General features: G+C 43.4%; 1 protein-coding gene across 3 annotated transcripts in view; it reads left to right on the forward strand.

Annotated features, from left to right (window-relative positions):
* RCBTB2 (RCC1 and BTB domain containing protein 2) overlaps positions 1-24000 on the forward strand; it is a 107381-nt gene that overhangs the window by 12123 nt on the left and 71258 nt on the right. For 2 of the 3 annotated variants that reach the window (XM_073580237.1, XM_073580239.1), the window contains exons 2-5: positions 3705-3760; positions 6580-6735; positions 12589-12739; positions 13300-13466. In XM_073580237.1, coding sequence (XP_073436338.1) covers positions 6613-6735; positions 12589-12739; positions 13300-13466 — 441 coding nt within the window. In that variant the 5' untranslated portion in view covers positions 3705-3760; positions 6580-6612. The remainder of the gene's footprint in view (positions 1-3704; positions 3761-6579; positions 6736-12588; positions 12740-13299; positions 13467-24000) is intronic. The other variant, XM_073580238.1, reaches the window with a different exon arrangement.

The raw sequence follows: 24000 nt of genomic DNA on the forward strand, positions 1-24000 counted from the left end.
TGAATCTACAATTTTCATAGTCATGAAAATAAAGAAAATTCTTTGAATGAAAAGGTGTCCAACTTTTGGTCTGTACTGTATATATGTAATCGATATTACATAGTGTATTACATATTTACAATTTATTACAGTTTTTTTGTGTTCTAAAGTTGTATTCCAATAAATATATAATTTTCTATCTAAATATCTTGATTATTGTATCGTAAAAATGATTAAATGTCTGATGTTCACATTGTACTACAATAAATTTTTCACTTAAATATAAGCAATATATGTGGGACTCTCGGAGTCGCAGGTTTGGCTTACCGACTCCACAGCCCTGCATAAGGTGCAGCACATATTCATCTCACCTACGACTCCACTGCACTGGTCACTACTGAGCATGTACAGTTGTGGCCAAAAGTATTGAAGAGGAGGATGAATGAACTCATGGAGATCAACATCCGACACTGCGGAGACACCATCACGTGTTTCTCAAACGCAGTGATTCTAGAGCACTGCCCCCATCCCTTATGGGAAATATGTAAAACATGCAAAACAGAAGCCGCGGAGACACCATCACGTGTTTCTCAACGCAAGCAATGACCAGCCAGGTCTTTGCCCGGGAAGGAACAACCACAGGAAGGGCAGTCTCCAATGAAGGAAACCACCTATGCCAAAACATGAAGGTAAAAAAAGAAAATTTTTTCAGCTCACCCCAAAGAAGACAGCTATAAGTCCGATCGGTGCACGGAATGTGGAAACAGGATCCCTCTGCAGCAAAGCGTAATATGGAAAAAAATTCCAGCATCCAGATCAGTAATTAGATTAAAAAATTTTTTATTCCTTTATTCCAAAATTTAAAAAAATCATAAGATTCTCCATCATAAGAGACGCATCAGGCCGTGTAGTTGAAACGGCCTGATGCGTCTCTTATCATGATGGAGAATCTTATGATTTTTTTAAATTTTGGAATAAAGGAATAAAAATTTTTTTTATCTAATTACTGATCTGGATGCTGGAATTTTTTTCCATATTACGCTATGCCAAAACATGGTATCCATCCACATACAGCTGTTTCGGGGTATTGCCCCTCATCAGTGTGGAGTAGGAAACTGGCTGGTAGGAGCAATGCCTAGTAAAAAGACTATGAAGAGGAGGATGAATGAACTCATGGAGATCAACATCTGACACTGCGGAGACATAGGCATAGGTGGTTTCCTTCATTGGAGACTGCCCTTCCCGTGGTTGTTCCTTCCCGGGCAAAGATTTGGCTGGTCATTGCTTGCGTTGAGAAACACGTGATGGTGTCTCCGCGGCTTCTGTTTTGCATGTGGCCAAAAGTATTGACACCCCTGCAATTTTGTCAGATAATACTCAGTTTCTTCCTGAAAATGATTGCAATCACAAATTCTTTGGTATTATAATCTTCATTTAATTTGTCTTAAATGAAAAAAACACAAAAGAGAATGAAGCAAAACATTGATCATTTCACACACAACTCCAAAAATGGGCCAAACAAAAGTATCGGCACCCTCAGCCTAATACTTGGTTGCGCAACCTTTAGCCAAAATAACTGCGACCAACCGCTTCTGGTAACCATCAATGAGTTTCTTACAATGCTCTGCTGGAATTTTAGACCATTCTTCTTTGGCAAACTGCTCCAGGTCCCTGATATTAGAAGGGTGCCTTCTCCAAACTGCCATTTTTAGATCTCTCCACAGGTGTTATATGGGATTCAGGTCTGGACTCATTGCTGGCCACCTTAGAAGTCTCCAGTGCTTTCTCTCAAACCGTTTTCTAGTGCTTTTTGCATTATGCTGCAAAATTTGTTGGTAGTCTTCAGACTTTATAATGCCATGCACACGGTCAAGCAGTCCAGTGCCAGAGGCAGCAAAGCAACCCCAAAACATCACGGAACCTCCCATGTTTGACTGTAGGGACCGTGTGGTTTTTTTTTTTTGTTTTTTCTTTGATTGCCTTTTTTTTTCTCCTGCAAACTCTGTTGATGCCTTTGCCCAAAAAGCTCTACTTTTGTCTCATCTGACCAGAGAACATTCTTCCAAAACTTTTTTGGCTTTTTCAGGTAAGTTTTGGCAAACTCCAGCCTGGCTTTTTTATTTCTCGGGGTAAGAAGTGGGGTCTTCCTGGGTCTCCTACCATACAGTCCCTTTTCATTCAGACGCCGACGGTTAGTACGGATTGACACTGTTGTACCCTCGGACTGCAGGGCAGCTTGAACTTGTTTGGATGTTAGTCGAGGTTCTTTATCCAACATCCGCACAATCTTGCGTTGAAATCTCTTGTCAATTTTTCTTTTCCGTCCACATCTAGGGAGGTTAGCCACAGTGCCATGGGCTTTAAACTTCTTGATGACACTGCGCTCGGTATAGACAGGAACATTCTAGTCTTTGGAGATGGACTTGTAGCCTTGAGATTGCTCATGCTTCCTCACAATTTGGTTTCTCAAGTCCTCAGACAGTTCTTTGGTCTTTCTTTTCTCCATGCTCAATGTGGTACACACAAGGACACAGGACAGGGGTTGAGTCAACTTTAATCCATGTCAACTGGCTGCAAGTGTGATTTAGTTATTGCCAACACCTGTTAGGTGCCACAGGTAAGTTACAGGTGCTGTTAATTACACAAATTAGAGAAGCATCACATGATTTTTCGAACAGTGCCGATACTTTTGTCCACCCTCTTTTTTTTATGTTTGGTGTGCAATTATATCCAATTTGGCTTTAGGACAATTTTTTTTGTGTTTTTTCATTTAAGACAAATTAAATGAAGATAATAACAAAGAATTTGTGTTTGCAATAATTTTCAGGAAGAAACTGAGTATTATCTGACAAAATTGCAGGGTTGTCAATACTTTTAGCCACAACTGTACATAAAGTGCAGCACTGATTCATTTCAGCTACAACTCCACAGCACTGGTCACTACTGAGCCTGTACATAAAGTGCAGCACAGAGTCATCTCAACTAAAAGCCAAGACCCTTAGACCAGGAACAGAACAGACATTTATAGGACATTTCATAATTTTCCCAAATTCGTATGACAAAAAATTACAGCACATCCTGCACTGAACTACTGTACCAATTTATTATATATTTTAGGAGTCGGTTGGCCCATCTTATTTGGACTTAAACTCTATCTCCACAGCCCTGGTTATGACACGTGAGCCCTGCACCCAATCAGCGCTGGCGTCACCTTCCCCACCTTCGCACAATAGAACATCAAGAGGAAGCCAGGGCTGTGGTTGCTACCTCGCTTCTTATTGATGTTCGATTTGTCCGAAGACAAGACAGTGATGCCAGTGACGAGAGCCCCGTGAACGCGAGTGCCAATGGTGCTGACCCAGGAGTTGAGTTTAAGTGGTTTTTTTATTTTATTGTTGCCAAACATTCAGATCCAGAAGGGGTTATCCTAGTGGGCAACCCCTTTAAGGTGAATACAGTTGATCTGCAGTTCCCGGCAATGACCATTACGAATGGAGCTGTGCTGTTTTAGTTGTATACATTTGCCCGCCATTGGAGCAGATACCAGCTGATTGGTGGGGGTTTTGAGCGCAAGAATCCACCATTCTGATACTGACCTAACCTTAGGATATCTCATCAGTACTATAAACCTGGAGAAAACCTTTCCTGCACCCACTTTAAAAAACATGTAGTTTTTTAGTAACATTGCCCAACAGCTCCAAAATCATCATCTTCTTTTTCCTTAGAAACCTTGGGAGATGTGTATAGAAAAATTCATAATCAACAAGCAAAATCTGAAGTAGTGAGTATAAGAACTCCGTGCAGATATTGACTTTGATCCCAGGACCCCCATGCTGCAGCAGTGGTGCCAGTTATGTGGCATAACCATCCAATATGACCACACTAGTTTGTATGAGGCCTTTTTTCTATGAAGCAGAATATCATCACCTTCAGATTTTTCAGTAATATTACAGGTCAGAAGTCTTTTGCGATCTTCAGATGTTATGTGTAACCACATCATTGAACTTTAGAAATTGTGCTCCTCCTAAATGTCTTCCTGTGTGTAGTCTCACTTGTCATTTCAGGAAGGAAGACAAAATCCTAGAAGGTGATCGCTCTCTCTGAAGATTGTATTTGCCGAAACATTACACGTAGGATATCCTGTACCAGAGGAAATGTGCCAAAATAATGTTTGTGGTGTAAAACAAAACAAAAAAAACTCAAATCAACTTGAGCCTAATACCAGTGGAATAGAGACCCATGCAGAGTAGACTGCATTGTAATATGCAAGGTCAGAAAAAACTCTGATAACATAAGAGAGATGATCGTCATGCCCTTATACCAAAGTGGCAGCCTATTTGCAGGTTAAAGGGGTTTTCCATTTTCAGGAAGGTGGACCTAAAACTCAGTAAAATACCTAGAAGTGCAAAAGCTGTTTGTTTTTTTTTCACCCTAGTTTGGTCTAGCTCATGCTCCCTGCCACTCATCTTGTCTCAATGGTTTGGCTGCAGCGGTGATGTCTTTTCTACAGTGCCCATCACTGCTGTAGCTAATCGCCGAGTTCATTGGCTGTAACAAGGTAGATGGCACGAGCAGCTGAGCTTAGTGATCGGCTAAAGCACTGTTATGTGCTGTCAGTGTGACATCACTGCTCCAGCTAAAACTCCAAAACTCCAGTGGGGCGGAGCAGGCACTAAGGGTATGTGGACACGGTGCAGATTCTGGTGCAGTTCTGCAGCAGATTTGGGCCTGCAGAACTGCAAGTGATGTACAGTACCATTTAAGGCTATGTAAAACAAAAAAAGCAGTGCACATGCTGCAGATTTTTCCACGCAGATTTGGTACAGTTTAAAAACTGCAACATGTTGCTTCTTTTGTCCAGTTCTGCAGCAGTTTTTCATCTGCTCCATTAGGCTCTGTGCACACGGTGCGGATTCTGCTGCGGATCTGCAGCGAATTTGGCCCTGCGGATCCGCAGCAGAACTGCAAGTGATGTACAGTACCATTAATTGGCTATGTAAAGAAAAAAAAAAAAAACACGCTGTGCACATGCTGCGAATTTTTCCGTGCTGATGTCGTGCGGAATTAAAGAAGCAGCATGACACTACTTTTGTGCGTTTTTTTTTTTTCTGCAGTTTTAAATCTGCTCCATTCTACAAATCCGAAGGTGGGGAAAACCGCAGTAAAACCGCACAAAAAATGCACTAAATCCGCGCGGGAGAATCCGCACCATGTGCACATAGCCTTATATAGAAATCTGCAGGTGAAATCTGCACGTAAAACGCAGGTCATTTTACCTTCAGATTTAGCAAAATCTGTGCGGAAAATTCCACAGCAGAATCCGCACCGTGTGCACATAGCCTAAAACTGCAGGTAAAACGCAGGTCATTTTACCTGCAGATTTGGCAAAATCTGTGCAGAAAATTTACAGCAGAATCCGCACCGTTTGCACATAGCCTTATTAAGGTTCAAGTCCCCAAAGGGGACTAACGGGTACAGTAGAAAGTAAGTAAAAAAAGGTCTTAAGAAAATAAGTTTAAATTGCCCTCCTTTCCCCCTCCCCCTTCCTTAAGGCTGTGTGCACACGCTGCGGATTAGGTGCGGATTCATCCGCGCGGATTTTGTAAAATCCGCAGGTGAAACCGCAGGTCAAAATACCTGCGGTTTTACCTGCGGATTGCTCTGCGGTTTTTCATCTCCTCAATGGAGGAGATGGCAAACTGCAGCAGAATCCGCAGAAAGTATTGACATGTCAATTCTTTCTGCGGATTGAAAACCGCAGATAATCCGCGCGGAAAATTCCGCACCGTCTGCATTGCAGTTTTTGATTCCCATAGGGAATCATGGTACTGTACACCGCAGCAAAAACTGCTGCGGGTCCGCAGCGGCCAAAACCGCTGCGGAACCGCAGCAAAATCCGCAGCGTGTGCACACAACCTAAAAGTAGATTCTATGGAGAATTTAATGGAGCATTTTATGGGGGCATAATCTAGGGAACATTTTATGGAGCATCTTATGGGGGCAGCATATGGGGGCATAATCTATGGCGCATCTTATGGGGCATAATCTATAGAGAATTTTATGGGGCATAATCTATGGAACATCTTTTGGGGCCATAACCTTTATGGAGCAGCATATTGGGCATATTCTATGGAGCATCTTATGGGGTCATTATTAACTTTTGTGCAGCAGTATATGGGGTGTATTTGGTATGTCGCATCTTATGGGGCCATCATGAACTGTATGGAGCATTATATGGGGCTCCTGATTCAATATGGATAGTCAAAAACCTTTAACCTACTGATGTCTCAATTAATTTTACTTTTATTGGTATCTGTTTTTATTTTTGAAATTTCCCAGTAACTGCTGCATTTTCCACCCTAGGCTTATACTCGAGTCAATAAGTTTTCCCAGTTTTTTTGTGGCAAAATTAGGGGGTCGGCTTATACACGGGTCGGCTTATACACGAGCATATGCGGTATGTATGGTAAGTTGCTGAGCAGGTGTATAGCGGCATACCCTGGCATTTTACAATGAAGTCTAACAGGATGATGACTTATTTTTCAATGTAAAATAAAGTAATTAACGTTTTTTTTTGTTTTGTTTTTTTTCTCTTCCCAGATTTTGCCTTTCTAATTTTATTCTACCTTGACCATGGTAGATGTTGGAAAATGGCCGATATTTGCACTTTGTCCTCAGGAAGATTTGAAGCTTATCAGAAAGGCTTGTGTGTTCGGTTCTGGAAATGAAGTGTTATACATCACAAAAAATGATGAAGTAAAGTAGACACATTAGTTATGTTCATTTATCTTTAAAAAAAAAAAAAAAAAAAGCCAAAACTGCATGGGGCCCGTTAGTTATTTCCATTCATGATTTACCGTAATAATATTTCACTAGTGCTGCAGGTGCAATAAATTGTCATTACCACTCTGGTAATCATAAATTTTAGTGATAATGTTTAGAACTGTGACCCAGTTCATATATTGCTCTTGCACTGACATATTTCACTTGGCTGTCTCCACTGCTTCTATTGTGCTCCATGCACGGGTATAGCATTCTAATTAATATTAGTTAATAATTTTCATTAGCTAAATGTGAAAAAGCCTGCTGTATCCCACCTTGCCATTTAGTGCTGTGGTGATATAAAACTGTCTGCAGACCTAAGGCACATTAAGGCCGGGGTCACACTGGCGAGGAATACGGCCGAGTGAGAGGCGCTAAAAGCACGCATTAGACACGGACAAATGATTCCCTATGGGGTCACTCGCACCAGCCGTATATTTCTCATCCGTATTCTAGGCTCCGTGCCAATCGCAGCATGCTGCGATTATCAGCGTACTACGGCCGTAGTACGCCAATGCAAGTCTATGGGTGCGCAAAAATTACGGATTACACACGGACCACACATGTGACTTGCGAGCAATACGCACCAGGTGTCTTTTAGCAAAGCCGGCAATTCAGTGCGCTATACAGTAAACTCACACTGACAGGTTTAATAAAGAAACGAAAGAATAGATATATACACATAGAAAATATATAATTTTCTAGGTATGTATGTCTATATCTATTCATTGGTTTCTGTTAGAAACCCTGTCATAGGGCTCCATTATATGTCCATTTTGCAAGCCTGTGAGAAAATCTCGCCATACGGATTACATACGGATGCTTACATGCGCAAAATACGCGACCACACCTTGATTACGGATGACATACGGAGCACTGTTTAGGGGCCATTCATCCGTATTACGCATGTAAAATACTGACCGTATTTTGCGTTGGTTAGTGTGACCCTGGCCTTAAAAAAAAAAAAAAAAGTTATAATTTTTACTGCTGCTCAATGTATCCCACGTTGTCATTTTGAGGCTGTGATATGAACCTGTCTGCAGACCTATGGCACATTTAAAGAAAATTATAATTTTTCATTTTCAAAAAAGTTAGACAACCTGCCATATTACACTTTGTCATTTGGTTGGGTTGAAATTAAGCTGTAGAGGCCACAAAAAATTCTTCTGTTCTTAACCTCATACAGTGAGGGACCTGTTTGTAGCATAACTTCTTTGTCATACAGGCCTCATTCACACTCAAACAATTCTTTTTTTCTGTGACTAACACGATACAGCATGCCATATTTCAACTTTGAATTTACTGTCAGCTGTTTGCCGAGGTGGTGCAGAGTTTAAAATCGTTTTGACGCTCCGCCGAACTGCGTTGAACGCAACATGTTGCATTTTGTTGCTGTCGGCACAGCGTCAAAACAACGCAAGCGAATGCATCCGCATACATCAGCATGGCCTGCGTACCCAATGTTGGGTACGTAGGCGGAGCTGAATGGAAGAGGTGCGACAGTGGGCGGGGCTTAGCGGAGGAAGTACGGAGCCCTCTGCAGCTCTGCCCAACGCAAGAGTGAAACAAGCCTAAGGCCGGGGTCACACTAACCGACGCAAAATACGGTCCGTAGTTTACAGGCGTAATACGGATGAATGACCCCTAAATAGTGCTCCGTAAGCAAGGTGTGGTCGCGTATTTTGTGCATGTAAGCATCCGTATGTAATCCGTATGCCATCCGTATGCTGAGATTTTGTCGCCGGCTTGCAAAATGTACATATAATGGAGCCCTATGACAGGTTTTATAACACAAACGAAAGAATAGATATAGACACATAGAGAAAATATATATATAATATATACAGTGCCTACAAGTAGTATTCAACCCCCTGCAGATTTAGCAGGTTTGATAAGATGCAAATAAGTTAGAGTCTTCAAACTTCACACAAGAGCAGGATTTATTAACAGATGCATAAATCTTACAAACCAAAAAGTTATGTTGCTCAGTTAAATTTTAATAAATTTTAAACATACAAGTGTGGGTCAATTATTATTCAACCCCTAGGTTTAATATTTTGTGGAATAACCCTTGTTTGCAATTACAGCTAATAATCGTCTTTTATAAGACCTGATCAGGCCGGCACAGGTCTCTGGAGTTATCTTGGCCCACTCCTCCATGCAGATCTTCTCCAAGTTATCTAGGTTCTTTGGGTGTCTCATGTGGACTTTAATCTTGAGCTCCTTCCACAAGTTTTCAATTGGGTTAAGGTCAGGAGACTGACTAGGCCACTCCAACACCTTGATTTTTTGCCTCTTGAACCAGGCCTTGGTTTTCTTGGCTGTGTGCTTTGGGTCGTTGTCTTGTTGAAAGATGAAATGACGACCGATCTTAAGATCCTTGATGGAGGAGTGGAGGTTCTTGGCCAAAATCTCCAGGTAGGCCGTGCTATCCATCTTCCCATGGATGCAGGCCAGATGGCCAGGCCCCTTGGCTGAGAAACAGCCCCACAGCATGATGCTGCCACCACCATGCTTGACTGTAGGGATGGTATTCTTGGGGTCGTATGCAGTGCCATCCAGTCTCCAAACGTCACGTGTGTGGTTGGCACCAAAGATCTTGATCTTGGTCTCATCAGACCAGAGAACCTTGAACCAATCTGTCTCAGAGTCCTCCAGGTGATCATGAGCAAACTGTAGACGAGCCTTGACATGACGCTTTGAAAGTAAAGGTACCTTACGGGCTCGTCTGGAACGGAGACCTTTGCAGTGGAGTACGTTACTTATGGTATTGACTGAAACCAATGTCCCCACTGCCATGAGATCTTCCCGGAGCTCCTTCCTTGTTGTCCTTGGGTTAGCCTTGACTCTTCGGACAAGCCTGGCCTCGGCACGGGAGGAAACTTTCAAAGGCTGTCCAGGCCGTGGAAGGCTAACAGTAGTTCCATAAGCCTTCCACTTCCGGATGATGCTCCCAACAGTGTCGACAGGTAGGCCCAACTCCTTGGAAAGGGTTTTGTACCCCTTGCCAGCCTTGTGACCCTCCACGATCTTGTCTCTGATGGCCTTGGAATGCTCCTTTGTCTTTCCCATGTTGACCATGTATGAGTGCTGTTCACAAGTTTGGGGAGGGTCTTAAATAGTCAGAAAAGGCTGGAAAAAGAGATAATTAATCCAAACATGTGAAGCTCATTGTTCTTTGTGCCTGAAATACTTCTTAATACTTTAGGGGAACCAAACAGAATTCTGGTGGTTTGAGGGGTTGAATAATAAATGACCCTCTGAATAAACTTTTCACAATTTTTAAAAAAATTAAACAAAGAAATAACATTCTTTTTTGCTGCAGTGCATTTCACACTTCCAGGCTGATCTACAGTCCAAATGTCACAATGCCAAGTTAATTCCGAATGTGTAAACCTGCTAAATCTGCAGGGGGTTGAATACTACTTGTAGGCACTGTATATTTCACATAGTTCTTCATAGCAGAATAGCCGCTAATTCAATTGCCGGCTTTTGTCAAATCATTCCCCAACCCGACATAAAATGACACATGGTTTACATACAGTAAACCATTTCATGTGTTTTTTTTTTTTTTTTTATGTAAACCATGTGTCATTTCATGTCGGGTTGGGGAATGATTTGACAAAAGCCGGCAATTGAATTAGCGGCTATTCTGCTATGAAGAACTCTGTGGGGGGGAAAAAAAAAAATATATAATATATATATATATATATATATATATATATATATATATATATATATATATATATATATATATATATATATATTTTTTTTTTTTTTTTTTTTTTATATAATGTGTATGTATTCTATGTGTCTATATCTATTCTTTCGTTTGTGTTATAAAATCTGTCAGTGTGATTTTACTGTATGGCGCACTGAATTGCCGGTTTTTCTAAAGGACACTGGGTGCGTATTTCTCGCAAGTCACACATCTGGTCCGTGTGTATTTTTAGCGCACCCATAGACTTGCATTGGCGTACTACGGGCGTAGTATGCTGACAATCGCAGCATGCTGCGATTGGCACGGAGCGTAGAATACAGACGAGAATTACACGGCTGATGGGAGCTGCCCCATAGCGAATCATTTGCCCGTGTGTAATGCGTGCTTTTAGCGCCTCTCACTCGTCCGTATTCTTCTCTAGTGTGACCCCGGCCTTAGTGTGGCTTCTGTGGCCTCTGCTGATGTTAACACAAATTTGTGGAAATGTAAACAGTCATGGTTGGTCTGCATCTGCTGGGTTAGCTGTAGTGGAATATGTCTCTGTCCCCGTTATACTATTTCTATTCTTGTGACAGATATTCCACTTCGGTGGTGTCAGGCCCTCATTTTTTAAAATGTGAACGCTCCTTGTAGGGTTTCCATCTGTTGGATTGGGTGTAGTGGAAGACCTGTCAGTCCCTATTATACTATTTTCTAATGTGGTGAAATTGGTGCCACTTTGGTGTCTGCCAATAATTTTTGGAAATGTGAACACTCCTGGTTGGGTCTCCTTAATGCGTGTTGCCTGTAGCAGTCGGCCTCCGACACCGTCAGGCCTCCACTTCCTTGCACTCAACTACCAGTGTTACTATCCTTAAATTTTTCTGACAATGGTAGTCTACAAAACTATTTGTGCCACCTGAATGTGGCTCAGCATGAAAGCAGGTAGAGGTGTTGCATGTGGTATTGGGGTTCCCAGCAAAGGGGGCCTACACCGATCCCTCACCCACCTCGTCTTACTGTGGCTTTCAATTGAAAGCTGTCCTAGACCCCCATACCTCATGCCTGGCTGATTGCTGCAGTGCCATGCTAAAATTTGTGCTGTAGGTGATTTTTAGACCACTTTCCTGGTGTACGTCCCTAATTTGATGTGTTTGGCTGCATTTGGGGCCATTATAAGGTGTTGTGCATGTGTTTGTTTTTGCCTTTCATTGATGTGAATATCGTTTGGTTATGTTCGGCGAATATTCAACGAATTAATCGGTGAATATTGCAAATTCGGCGCACGTAAACCGAACCAAACATTGAAATATTTGCTCATCTCTAGTGGTCTTATTTCAATGTTGTTGATGAGTAAGGAGCTGAAAGCGTCTAAATGCATAATAAGTGTGGCGCTGGGTATGGTGATTAGTATAATGCTCCAGAGTTTTGGGGCATCTAGCATAGTATCTCAATGTGCACATGCATTTGAAGGCCAATGTCTGTACCCCATAATGTACAAATAGTTTGCCTTGTAGGTTGGCATCATAAAAGGGTTGTCTGTTTTAGGATTCAAATCTGCCGTCACTCTGATTGCAGACTAGTAAACCCTCACATCACACGAACTGCACCCTGTGAGGATTCTCCGGCGTCAGGAGTGAGCGGTCATGTGACCACATTTATGCGATTTGCATACTTCCGGCCTCATTCCAACTAGCCTGTAACTGTCTTCACCCAATACACTTGCATTGAGCGTAACCAGATAGTCTAGTCTGCCCATGATCACAATTCATATACTTGTGGTCATACTCACAGCATCGGAGAATCCTCGCCATGTTCAGTGCACGCGCTGTGAGGATTCACAAATCTGCAGTCACTGTAGTCACATTGACTGTCAGAATATAATCGATCATTTTAGCCACCTTTCTGGTTGTCAGTATCGTGAAAGTTGGATGGATGTTATGAAACTTATTTGCAGATATTTACAGTGGGCAATGATTTGCTTATCCGTACCATACGATTCAGAGTATTACCAGCTTAAAAATAAATAATAAATCCTCACTATTCCCAGAGAACTTTACTTAAAATCTTCTTTATGTCTTTTACAGGTTTTTGTGATGGGCACTAACAGCAGTGGCTGTTTAGGAACAGGAGATGCACAGAGTATCATTGAACCTAGGTGTCTTAATGTTCTCTCAGGGAAGAAGGTAGCTAGTTTAAGCTGTGGAAGTGGTCCTCATGTTGTCATTGTTACCTCAGGTAGGGATAAAGGGGAGGGGAATAGAACAAATTAAATGTCTTCATAGTAATTATGCTTGTTGTTTCATGTAATCGGTTTGGCTCAGTTGCTATACTGGAAGGCTCTGTCTTGCAATCAGAAAAATGTTCTACTGTTTGAATCAAGTTTTTACGTGAAATGTATTTTTAAAAAATCTTTTTTCTTCTGTTTTTATTTCTTGGACTGTATTTAAAAAAAAAAAAAAAAAAAAAAAATGGAAATCTTGTAATTTTCACACTAGTCACTGGATCTATTCTAGTTTTGTACTTCCATTGTTATAGAAAATTTCCATGTACATTAGCTGAAATGAGCAATTTCTGACCCTATTTGTTGTATTGAATCATTTGATGAGCGCGTGCAAATGTCATTGTGAAGGAAAGAAGACCACGGGAAGCGTAATGCTTCACTCCAGTTAATTTTGCAGAACGAAATGGACTAAAAGAATTGATCAGAGCAGCCAAAACAGGCCACAATCCGTCATAATGGCCACAAATGTTATGTGACTATTGATTTGTCAAACATTATTTTTTTTTGTTTGCAGATGGAGAAATATATAGCTGGGGTCATAATGCCTACAGCCAATTGGGAAATGGATCTACAAATCAAGCTTTAATTCCATGTCAAGTGTCCACCAACTTGATAAACAAGAAGGTCGTGAGTGTGGCTTGTGGTTCTCATCATTCCATGGTGTCCACATCCGATGGAGAGGTAAGCATGTTTCATGGTGCAGGGAATTTTCTAAGGCACCTAGCTTGGTAAGCCCTTTTTAGGTTATCAATAGTTCCAAAAAATACTTATCACTGTTTAATCAAAGAAGGTCCAGCCCTTGCAACACTCACCCATGACCAAGACATACCATCATGTAGGATATGCCAATAATATTTAAAGTGGCTATTTCAGAGTTTTATCTTTTTAATTTTAGAGAATAGTATAAAAAACAATATAATCAAGTTAAATGTACCCTGTCAGCACAGAATGATTATTCAAACCAAGCAGTGCACCTAGCGCAGGCCTGGGCAAACTGTGGGTCACATCCTGCACCCTGAGTGTTCCTGTGAGGCCTGCTGACACAGCCAGAGGGCTGGAGTCCTCACCTTTGTATTTGCGTTAACCCTTACCTCCCTCTTTGCTCCCAGCTTGTACTGTTGTATGTCCTGTGCAGGACAGGTAAGGGTTACGTTCCCCATAGTGCTCCCCCTGTGATCTGTGGCTTATTGCATCCACTCCATAGACTGCAGTAAGGATTCCCACCCTCTGCCTGTCAGCTCTTGCCCCATATGTGATATAGATCTCTGCATGTGGAATAGAGGTGGGAGAAAAACGTTTTCCAATGTTCTCAATTTATTGCTTGATCAACTGCTATTACGTGTTGCGTTAAGCTTCATTGCAACAAGTATTGTCAGGCTATGTTCACATGACTGTAATATTTGTCCAAGCGTGGTCTATGAAAAAAAAATAAACCCGGCCTCCGACAGAGCACAAGGAGCAATGTTATGGAATTGAGCTATTTAGATTACAGCTTGAAAATGTCTGTGTGAGAAATGGCACAGCATCCACCGGTCTCTTCTGTTTTTCAGATCAGACTCGCCTGTTGAAGTCTATGGGTGTGCAAAAATAAGAAAAAAATGGGTGCCATATGAATTATCCATATAGCATCTGATTTTTATGAATGCATTTCCATTACTAACACAGGACGCTGTTTCTTCTTTAAAATTTTATTCACTTCAGATGTCTAAAATGGATGCCATACGGATGAAATTCCAGTTTGAAAATCGGATGCTATATGGATAATTCATATGGCACCCATTTTTTTTCTTTTCTAAATTTAATTCATAATCTAATCACTTTTTCTAATATATTTCAGTAAAAAAAATTCTAACTTCCTGTCTGCTTGTGTGGTGTGTGTGTGGTTTTTTTTTTTTTTTTTTTTTTTTTTTTTTTTTTTTTTCCTTCCAGTGTCATTTGTTTGAGAATCCCAGTGCGTTTTGGGGTACTCACATTAGGGAATTTTTCATTGAAGTATATTAGAAAACAAGATTAGATTACACTGTATAGATATTCATTTAATATAAAATTTACCGCCCCTTTAAGTTCAGCTGATTGGTTCAGCCCTCCACAGCAGTGACAGTTCCTCACTGTCACTGCCCACCCCTGACCTAGTGCATATTGGTCTGGCCAAACATTTTAAAGGGGTGATCCGAAGGCAAACTAATTTTGCTACTAACATTCTATTTGATGCTACAATTTAAGCTATTTTCTAATATACTTTTAAAATTCCCTACTGTCCCTTACTACACTGTCTAACAGCTATTGTATGTTTTGTCTACTTCCTGTGTGGTGACTCTTTATTTGAGTATCCCAGTGCTTGCTGGGAATCTCAAATGGAGCGTCACAGCCCCTGCCCCCTCCCTGAAACGAAGAGTCATCAGTGATACTCATTTCAGGGACGATGCGGTCGCTGTTGTCTCCCCTGTGTGAGTTCTGCTTAGATGAATAGTAATAAGCTGGGAACAGCGGTGTCTGTATGCTGGAGACCACTGCGCCCCTGCAAGTGACGTCACTGGTCTCTGTCGGGTATTCTGCCACCGATCTGTTTCCAACTTATTACTATTCGTCAAGCAGTTGTCATAACGCAGGCAACAGAGTGCACACAGGGGAGACGGCGCACTACACACATCACACAGGTGAGAGAGCAAGGACAGCACCGCCCCTGAAACAATCCAGGGAGGGGGCTGGGACTGTGACAGTGATCTCGGTCTCTGCCCCCTGTTCTGATGGCCCTTCGTTTGAGTATCCCTGCATTCGCTGGGATACGCAAATGAATAGTCATCACACAGGAAGTAGAGAAAAAAATACAATAGCTGTTAGTGTATTTAGGGAACGGTAGAACATTTTTACAGCAGATGTATTAGAAAATAGCTTAGATTGTTTCGCATCAAATAGGAAGTTAGGAGCAAAATTTCTTTGCCTTAGGACCACCCATTTTAAGTGCACCTCTCCACCTGTTTGTTTTTCTTCTATCTCTACCTTTCTCTGGCTGTTTGAGGCCATAGCTGTCATTCAAAGAATAGGGGAGTAAGTGGACATAGAGGGAAAATAAGCAGGTGGGGAGGTGCACTTAACCTATTTACGGCCTTAGACCTATCCATACGTCCAGGTCACCTGGTACTTGCTGACCTTGGACGTATGGATACGTCCTCTCGATTTTTGTGCACAGAGGCTGCACGAGCGCCGCCAGGTGTCCGCTGATTCTGTTCCTGGCACTTTAACCTCCTAAATGCTGAGATCGCAAAATTTAGTGAGTGGGCAGAGGGAAGAAAGCCCCTCTGCCCTTGGATCGGCGACCCCGTGACTTCATCGCAGGGTACAGTTCCTTGTCATGGTGACTTTGTCATCATGACGACATCCAGGTCACCAGGCACTAGCAAGTTAGTTAGATCATGCGCAGTGCATGATCTAACAAAATTGTTTCTGCAGGGCTGACTGGATATAAGGTATAGCAATGATCAGACTTCAGAAAGTGAAAGTAATTCACAACCGTGTCCTAATTGGGGAGAGGCACTTCATGCAATATACAGACCACTGTACAGTTTTATAAAAAATCAGCATCTCTACATGTCTGACAGCCACGCCACTCCATTCCAGTGTCAGTTGATTTCCAACCAGAGTACACCTCATTCTACTTAATGTGCTTCTGATTAGGTGATCACCTAAACCAAATTTTATTTAAGGAAGGAAAGTATAAAAAAAAACCCTGCTGTGGTGTTCACAATCCTTTTGCAATAGGACAAGCTGGATGGCAAAACAAGTTCTAGTAATATCCCAAAAGTAATAGGAATGAAAAAACATTTAACCATACCAAAGGAGTTGAGAAGAAAAGTCTTGAGTCAGGTAAAGAAGGGCTCAATTCTGGCTTTACTAGCAGAGGGATACAGTCAGCGTTATGTTGCCTTCTTCCTTAACATTTCTAAGATGGCAGTCCATTACAACAAGGTCAATCAGCAGACATTGGGGACAACAAAGCTATAGAGGGCGAAAATGACTCTCCACTGACCGTATTGTATTATACACACACACACTGGCTTCAGCATACCAGAGGGGATTCTTGCGTTCCCGGCTGGAACGCATAAGCCATACAGCGCAGATGGTGTCAGCAGCACACACACACACACACACACACACACCTCTGGACATCATAGGGAGAAGGTCCTCTAGTCAGAGGACAGGTGCTGGAAGTCGAGTTGCCCATATAAAAGCCCTGGACAAGAAAAACATCTAAGGTAAGATCACTGTGTTATAACGGCATGGAGATGTCAGGTTCCTCTCGCTCTGCATCTGCAGGTCCCAATAAGTACTCTGGCACTGTGTGTCAATTTCCTGTGTGCAGGTTTAGAGCCTTATTTTTCCTTCTCCCCTTTAATTGTAAGAGGCAAGGAACCCGCACCAGGAAGCAAGTCCAAGACTTCACGGAGAATGTGCAGTCTGTAAAAAAAAAAGCTGGCTTCTTCGCAAAAGAAGTAATTTTGCAAAGAGGGCACTGAGAAAGTCATCAGGGAAGAGCAACCATTCTTGATGGCAGAAATTAAGGGCCTAATCTGACAGGAGATTTAAACTTCCCTGGCTGACTTTTTTTTTTTTTTTTTCTTCTTCTTCTTCTTCTTCCCAGCCTGCACCCTCTCCCAGTGTCCCTTCAGATGCTAAAAGGAGGAAGCAAAATCTAGAGGAGGATGGGAATGATAACTCTCAGGTTGAAACGTCGATCCCAGATGAACCTCAGGAAGAAGGTGACTTATTCCTGGAACCGGAGGTCTCCCAACAGTAGAGATGTTATTTCTCCTCAGGTGATCTAGAGCAGGGTTCCCCAACTCCAGTCCTCAAGGCCCACCAACAGATCATGTTTTCAGGATTTCCTTATTATTGCTCAGGTGATAATTGCTTCACCTTCACCTATGCAATACAAGGGAAATCCTGAAAACATGATCTGTTGGTGGGCCTTGAGGACTGGAGTTGGGGAACACTGATAAAGAGGAACTCCTTACAGCAGTAAGGAGGACTATGGAAATTGAGGAGAAGACTGCCCAGACGGTACAGGAAGAAATGTTCAATGGTCGCCATTCTAGGAAGAAGCAGGTGTTACCCATTCATAAAAACATCCAGGATCAGGTGCTAGAGGAATGAGAATACCCAAAAAAGAGGCTAACCATTCCTGCAGAGATGGACAGGTTCTCTATGGACGATGAAACAGCGTCATGCTGGTCAGAGATTCCGAAGGTCGACGTCCAGATTGTGCTGGTAGCTAAAAAAAAAACCACTAACATTTGAGCATGCCTCACAGTTGAAGGACCCTCTGGAAGGCAAGGTTAATGGACTACTGAGGAAATAAGCAAGGGCACAAGCATGACCATTAATACCCGGACATAGGAACATTTCTGTTTTGTATGGTTTGATTGACAATATGGGTAAAAAGGATGACTAATGGTAAATTACGGTGTAAGAGAAATCTTATGGAGAAAAGAGTTATATAAGCTGTCTACATGGCGGGGGGGGGGGGAACAAGGATGTTCAGTTTGTAAATCTATCGTTTGTGGAAGATTTACTGTATATTCTGTATTTTGAATTCTGATTTAATAAAAATCTATTTGATCCAAAAAAGGGCACAAGCACACAGTAGAATGCTTGAAATGCATATCCTAGCAAACTGGGATGGATCCCCAGAATCCTTGGACAAGAAGATCCGGATGGCACTTCACATAAAGATCTCGTTGACATGTTGACCAAAAACAAAAAAAGAGTAGAGGGGTCCCCTGAAAGCAAGACCCAGCGATTACTATAAAAGTAGATGCGAGCTAGAAAGGCTGGGCAGCCATGGTATCCTAACATATTCCACGGATGCTCGTAAGACAAGATAAGCCAGCGATCCTCAAACTTCAGGGAACTGAAGGCAGTAGAGGAGGTACTCGGGACCGCAGTAGCCTTAGTCCAGTTGCCCTAGTCCAGGATATCCATGTCATGTTGTCGAAGTATATTTTGACAATAGTTGGCTACCTGCATCATCAAGGAAGTACATAGCACGAGGACCTGAAGGCAATATCAGCTAGAATATTCTTGTAGTTTAAAGAACACCTTCTCTCCCTGTCCGCTCTGCTCTTAAAAGGTGCGGTAAACATACAGGCCGATTTTCTGAGCAGAACAGAACTTCATCCAGTGGATTGGAGTCTAGACTCCGAGGTCTTTCAGATACTGACCAGAAGGTGTGCCATCCAGAGGGAAATCTCTTTACAAGTGGACAGAATGCAAAAGTGGATCAATATTTTTCACTAAAGCCAGCAGTTCCCTGCTTAGGTTTAGATGTGTTAGCCCACACATGAAAATTCAGACTGGCCTATGCCTTCCCTCCATTAGCAATCCTACCAAGAGTTCTACTAAAGATAAGATTGGGAAAGGTCTTGGTAGCACCATTCTGGACCAAAAGAAGCTGGTTCGGTACCCTGTCCAACTTCAGAATAGAGGGACCGGTTGAGCTACCCCCCGGTCGGAAGCCACCTCCACCTGTGGCCAATCTTCCATCCGGATCCTGAGAGGATCAGATGGACCAGGAGGTCCCTTCCAACTATACGATTCTATGATCTAGGTTACATCTGAGTGCCTGGCTTCTGATTTCTCAATCTTGAAGACCAGAGGATTGTCAGAAAGGGTCATTAGGACACTACAGAAGAGTAGAAAGTCAGTTACAAACTCTATATACAAGAAGACCTTTATCTCATGGAGTGCACCCAAACAACCTAACCCTCACCAACCGACCTTAGCAGGGATCCTGGATTTTCTGCAAGAGGGGCTAGAGAAGGGTCTCAGATCTAGCACACTCAAAAGTCCAGGTGGCAGCTCTAAGCTCATATTTTGACCAGATGTTAGCCGACCACCAATGGATTAGAAGTTTTGTCAGCAGCATCTCGCATATGTCCAAGAGTTAAGAATTTGGTACCTTCCTGGGACTTCAATGTGGTGCTGAAGGGGCTCACACTACCACCTTTTGATCCCTTGTCATCCATAGATGTAGACACGCTCCTGGAAAGCAGTCTTCCTGGTAGCAATAACTACAGCCAGGAGAGTGGTTGAATTACAAGCTCTCTCGATCAACGAACCTTACATGAAAATCTTACAGGACTGACTTATTCTGCAACTGGATCCATCATTTCTTCCCAAAGTGGTCTCAGTTTCACAAGTCTCAGGAGATAATTCTTCCCTCTTTCTATCAAGAGCCGGGAAATGGGGAAGAACAATTCCACACTTTGGATGTTTGGAGAATGGTACTCCATTATCTTCAGGTGACTGGAAAAAACTAGGAAGGACCAAAACCTGTTTGTTTACCTTCAAGGACAGAATAAGGGGATGGAGACTTCCAGATCCACAATCGCCAACTGGATCAAAAGAGCAATGTCTGAGGCGTATTGCGTCCAAGGCCTTCCACCGCCAGAGAAATTTACGGCTCACTGTACCAGAGCAACATCTATCTCCTGGGCCGAGAAAGCTAGTGCTTCCATCGAGCAGATATGCAGTGCTGCTACCTGGTCCTCGGTTCATACGTTCTCCAAGCATTACATGATAAACCTGATGGCGGAAGAGGACTTGGCCTTCGGGAGAAAAGTCCTGAGCTATAGTCCGTCCTTAAACATTACTTTTGGGTACTGCTCTGGTGTGCTGTTGTGGGGGTTTACTAGAGAAAATAGAATTAGGCTGAATGGTAATTCGGTTTCTACTAACCCATCGTGACAGCACAGGTAAATCCATCCCTTTTGCTTAATTTTTCGTTCTTCTCAAAGAGAATAAAATATAATTTGAAGCATTCCTTCTCCTGTGGTCTTTTTTTATAGTAACACTGAGGGGGAGAATGTGGGAGGAGTTATTTAACCTCTTTGGATATATTCTGTCCCTATTGGAAAAGGGGTGACATCCTCCAGTGTGCTGTCGTGGTGGGATACTCGTAACTGAATTACTGGTAAATATAATTCTATTTTTCTTCCATCATTGTTATTTTGTAAAATGCGGTCTCTTATGGGGGGGTTCTGCAAATGTGACATGGCATGCTGAAACCATTCCAGCAAAATGTGAACTCCAATATGGCTCTTCTTCCCTTCTGAGCTTTGCAGTGTCCTTTAATAGTAGTTTTAAAACACATATGGGGTATTGGCGTACTCGGGAGAAATTGCGCGACAAAATTTGGGGTCCATTTTCTCCTACTATTCTTGTGGAAATAAAAAAAAAAATGGGGGCTAAAGTAACATTTTTGTGAGGAAAATGTGATTTATTTTATTTTTACGGCTCTGTTACAGTACACTTCTGTGACGCAGCTGGGGGTTCAAGGTGCTCACCACACATCTAGATACATTACTTGAGGGGTCTAGCTTCCAAAATGGTGTTACTTATGGGAGGTTTTCATGGTTTAGGCACATCAGGGGCTCCAAACGCGACATGGCGTTCGCTAAGTTTTCCAGAAAATTTGGCATCCAAAAAATCAAATGGGGCTCCTTCCCTTCCAAGCCCTTCTGTGCACCCAAACAGTAGTTTTACCACCACATATGGGGTATTGGCGTACTGAAGATAAAAGGGCGGTACCTCTCCCTCGCTTCAGTTGGGTTTCCTGTCCTGACAGGGACCCGTGTACTGAAGGAATACGTACCTGCCCCTCTCTCGTGCCGGCGTGGAAGAACAGGCAGGGTCCTGGGCACCGTGCGTCGGGGGAGGGAAGCGCCGTCCGCGGGTCCCCCGGGGGCTCAGCGGGCGCAGAAGCAGCACGTCCTGGGGCTCTGCCGTGGCTGCCGCGCCGCCCTCTCCCCCTCTGCCGCATCCAGGAGCAGCCAGCGTCAGGGAACAGCCACTTCCGGGTCGCGCTCCCCTAACGTTACACGCAGGGCACGCTGGGAGGGGGCGTGCCTTCGTGACATCGGGAGGCGGCTCCGGCAACCCAAGATGGCGGCGCCCATAGCAAATAACGCCGGCTGGCGAAAGGAGATCCCGGCGGCATGGCGGGTGGATGGGCTGTGGGGTAACCAGAGGAGGCGGAGAGTGCAGTGGATCCCCCTTACAAAAGGGGATGACCACAGAAGACGCACTCATGCCCAAGGCTTCATGATGGAAGTGGGGCAAGACGAGCAGCGTCAGCAGCAGCGACAGCAGCAAGACCTCTCGCCAGATGCCAGGCCGAGCCGCCAACATGCCAGGAGCAGTCGCTCGAGTGGTGGGAGCGGCAGTCATAAACGCAATCGGCATGACTGAGACGTCCAGGAGAAATGTCACGAGTGCATCTGAGGAGCCTCTGAGATCGGTACCCCTGATTGACAGCGGTGGTGAGTGATCTACGTGAATGTCACCCTTATGGTAACGGGGTTCCATTTTCTCTGATCACTAGGGGTCGAGGAAGGCCAGCAGCAAAACCAAAAATAGACAATGCGCCCTATGTAAACACCCGCTGGCAGATCAGTGGCAGAAAGACCTCTGCGCTGACTGTATAAATAAAACTATACAGGAGAAGACCCCTGATTTGGTGACTAGCCTTAAACAGTTAATTCAACAGGAGGTGAAAGGTTCCCTAAGGGCAGCCCTTAAAAAGAAAGATAAAAGAAATCGTAGAAGAAGCTCCGATTCAGAGGCCTCGCCAAGGCAGAAGGGGCGGGATAGATCCTTGTCCCCCTCCACCTCCTCTTCCTCTACTCAGTCCTCAGAATCCTCCTTGGACAGCGATATAGGCGGCCGTCCATGTTTCCCAACAGAGGATGTGGAAAAACTGGTCAGAGCGATTAGGGCTACAATGGGCCTTAAAGAGGAAAAAACTCCCAAATCATTAGAGGATGTAATGTTTGGAGGACTGGAAAAGCGAAAACGTACCTTCCCTGTAAATGATAAAATAAAAGCACTAATTGACAGGGAATGGAAAAAAACGGAGAGGTCAGGGGGCTTACCTTCCACATCAAAGAGGAGGTACCCTTTTGAGCAGAAGGATTCAGAAGCCTGGGAAAAAGTCCAAATATTGATGGGGCCGTAGCCAGATCCTCAAAAAAGGTATCCCTACCATTAGAGGACTCTGGCGTGTTGAAAGAGCCGCTTGACAAAAAAGCAGACGGTTTCCTAAAGCATATCTGGGAAGCTTCAGCAGGTGGATTGAAACCAGCGATAGCTGGTACCTGTACCGCTCGTGCCCTCATGGTCTGGCTACAACAAATAGAGGACCAGATCAAGGATAGAGTTCCTAGGGACGAAATTCTGTCTAATTTGACAGCGGCTTTCCTAGCAGATTCCTCTGCAGACTCCGTAAGATTGACAGCTAGAGCAGCAAGCCTGTCAAACACGGCAAGACGAGCCCTGTGGCTTAAAGGGTGTCCCGGAGATTTACCATCAAAGCATAGGTTATGTTCCATTCCATGCGATGGCCAATTCCTCTTCGGGAAAAAACTAGAAGAGATTTTGGAACATGCGGGGGATAGGAAGAAAAGCTTTCCCCGATTTCCGGGAGAACCTAAAAAGCAGCCCTTTCGGAGGAGGAGATTTAACAGGGGTCGTCCCCCGGGAGATAGAAAAAGCTGGGACTTTAAAGAAAGAAGAGGATCAGGCTATAGTTTTAAAGGGCCCTCCACTTCCTCCAAAAAATCTCCCCAATGACATCGGGCCGGAGGTAGGGGGAAGGCTTTCTCTCTTCCTTTCCGCCTGGGCAAATATCTCCCCCAGTACATGGGTCCTAAATATAATCAAGGACGGCTTAAAAATAAAATTCCTCCGTCGGCCCAGGCATACCTTCATAATGACACCCAGAAGGAAAGCCCAAGAGCAACAGCTGGCCCTGGAGACGGAAGTCTTGGGACTAGTGAAAAAACAAGTCCTACAGGAAGTCCCAGTGCAAGAAGAACGAAGGGGGTTCTACTCCCCCCTCTTCTTAATACAAAAACCAGACTGCTCTTGGAGAACCATTGTCAACCTGAGGAGACTCGGTGGGTAGACAATTGCTCCTTCAAAATGGAGTGAATCAACACGGCCACATAGATCCTGTTCCAGCATTGCCTCATGGCAGTGATAGACTTAAAAGATGCCTACTATCACATCCCAATTCATCGGGAGTATCAAAAATATTTGAGAGTACGCTCTATGTCCAGGGGCAGGTGAAACACTACCAGTACGCAGCCCTTCCATTTGGCCTGTCTACAGCCCCCAGAGTATTCACCAAAGTGATGGCCGAAGTAATGTCTTTTCTGCG

The sequence above is a fragment of the Dendrobates tinctorius genome, unplaced genomic scaffold (assembly GCF_039654945.1).
Source record: "Dendrobates tinctorius isolate UK_male_01 unplaced genomic scaffold, ASM3965494v1 ptg000064l, whole genome shotgun sequence".
In the NCBI taxonomy this organism is placed as follows: Eukaryota; Metazoa; Chordata; class Amphibia; order Anura; family Dendrobatidae; genus Dendrobates; species Dendrobates tinctorius.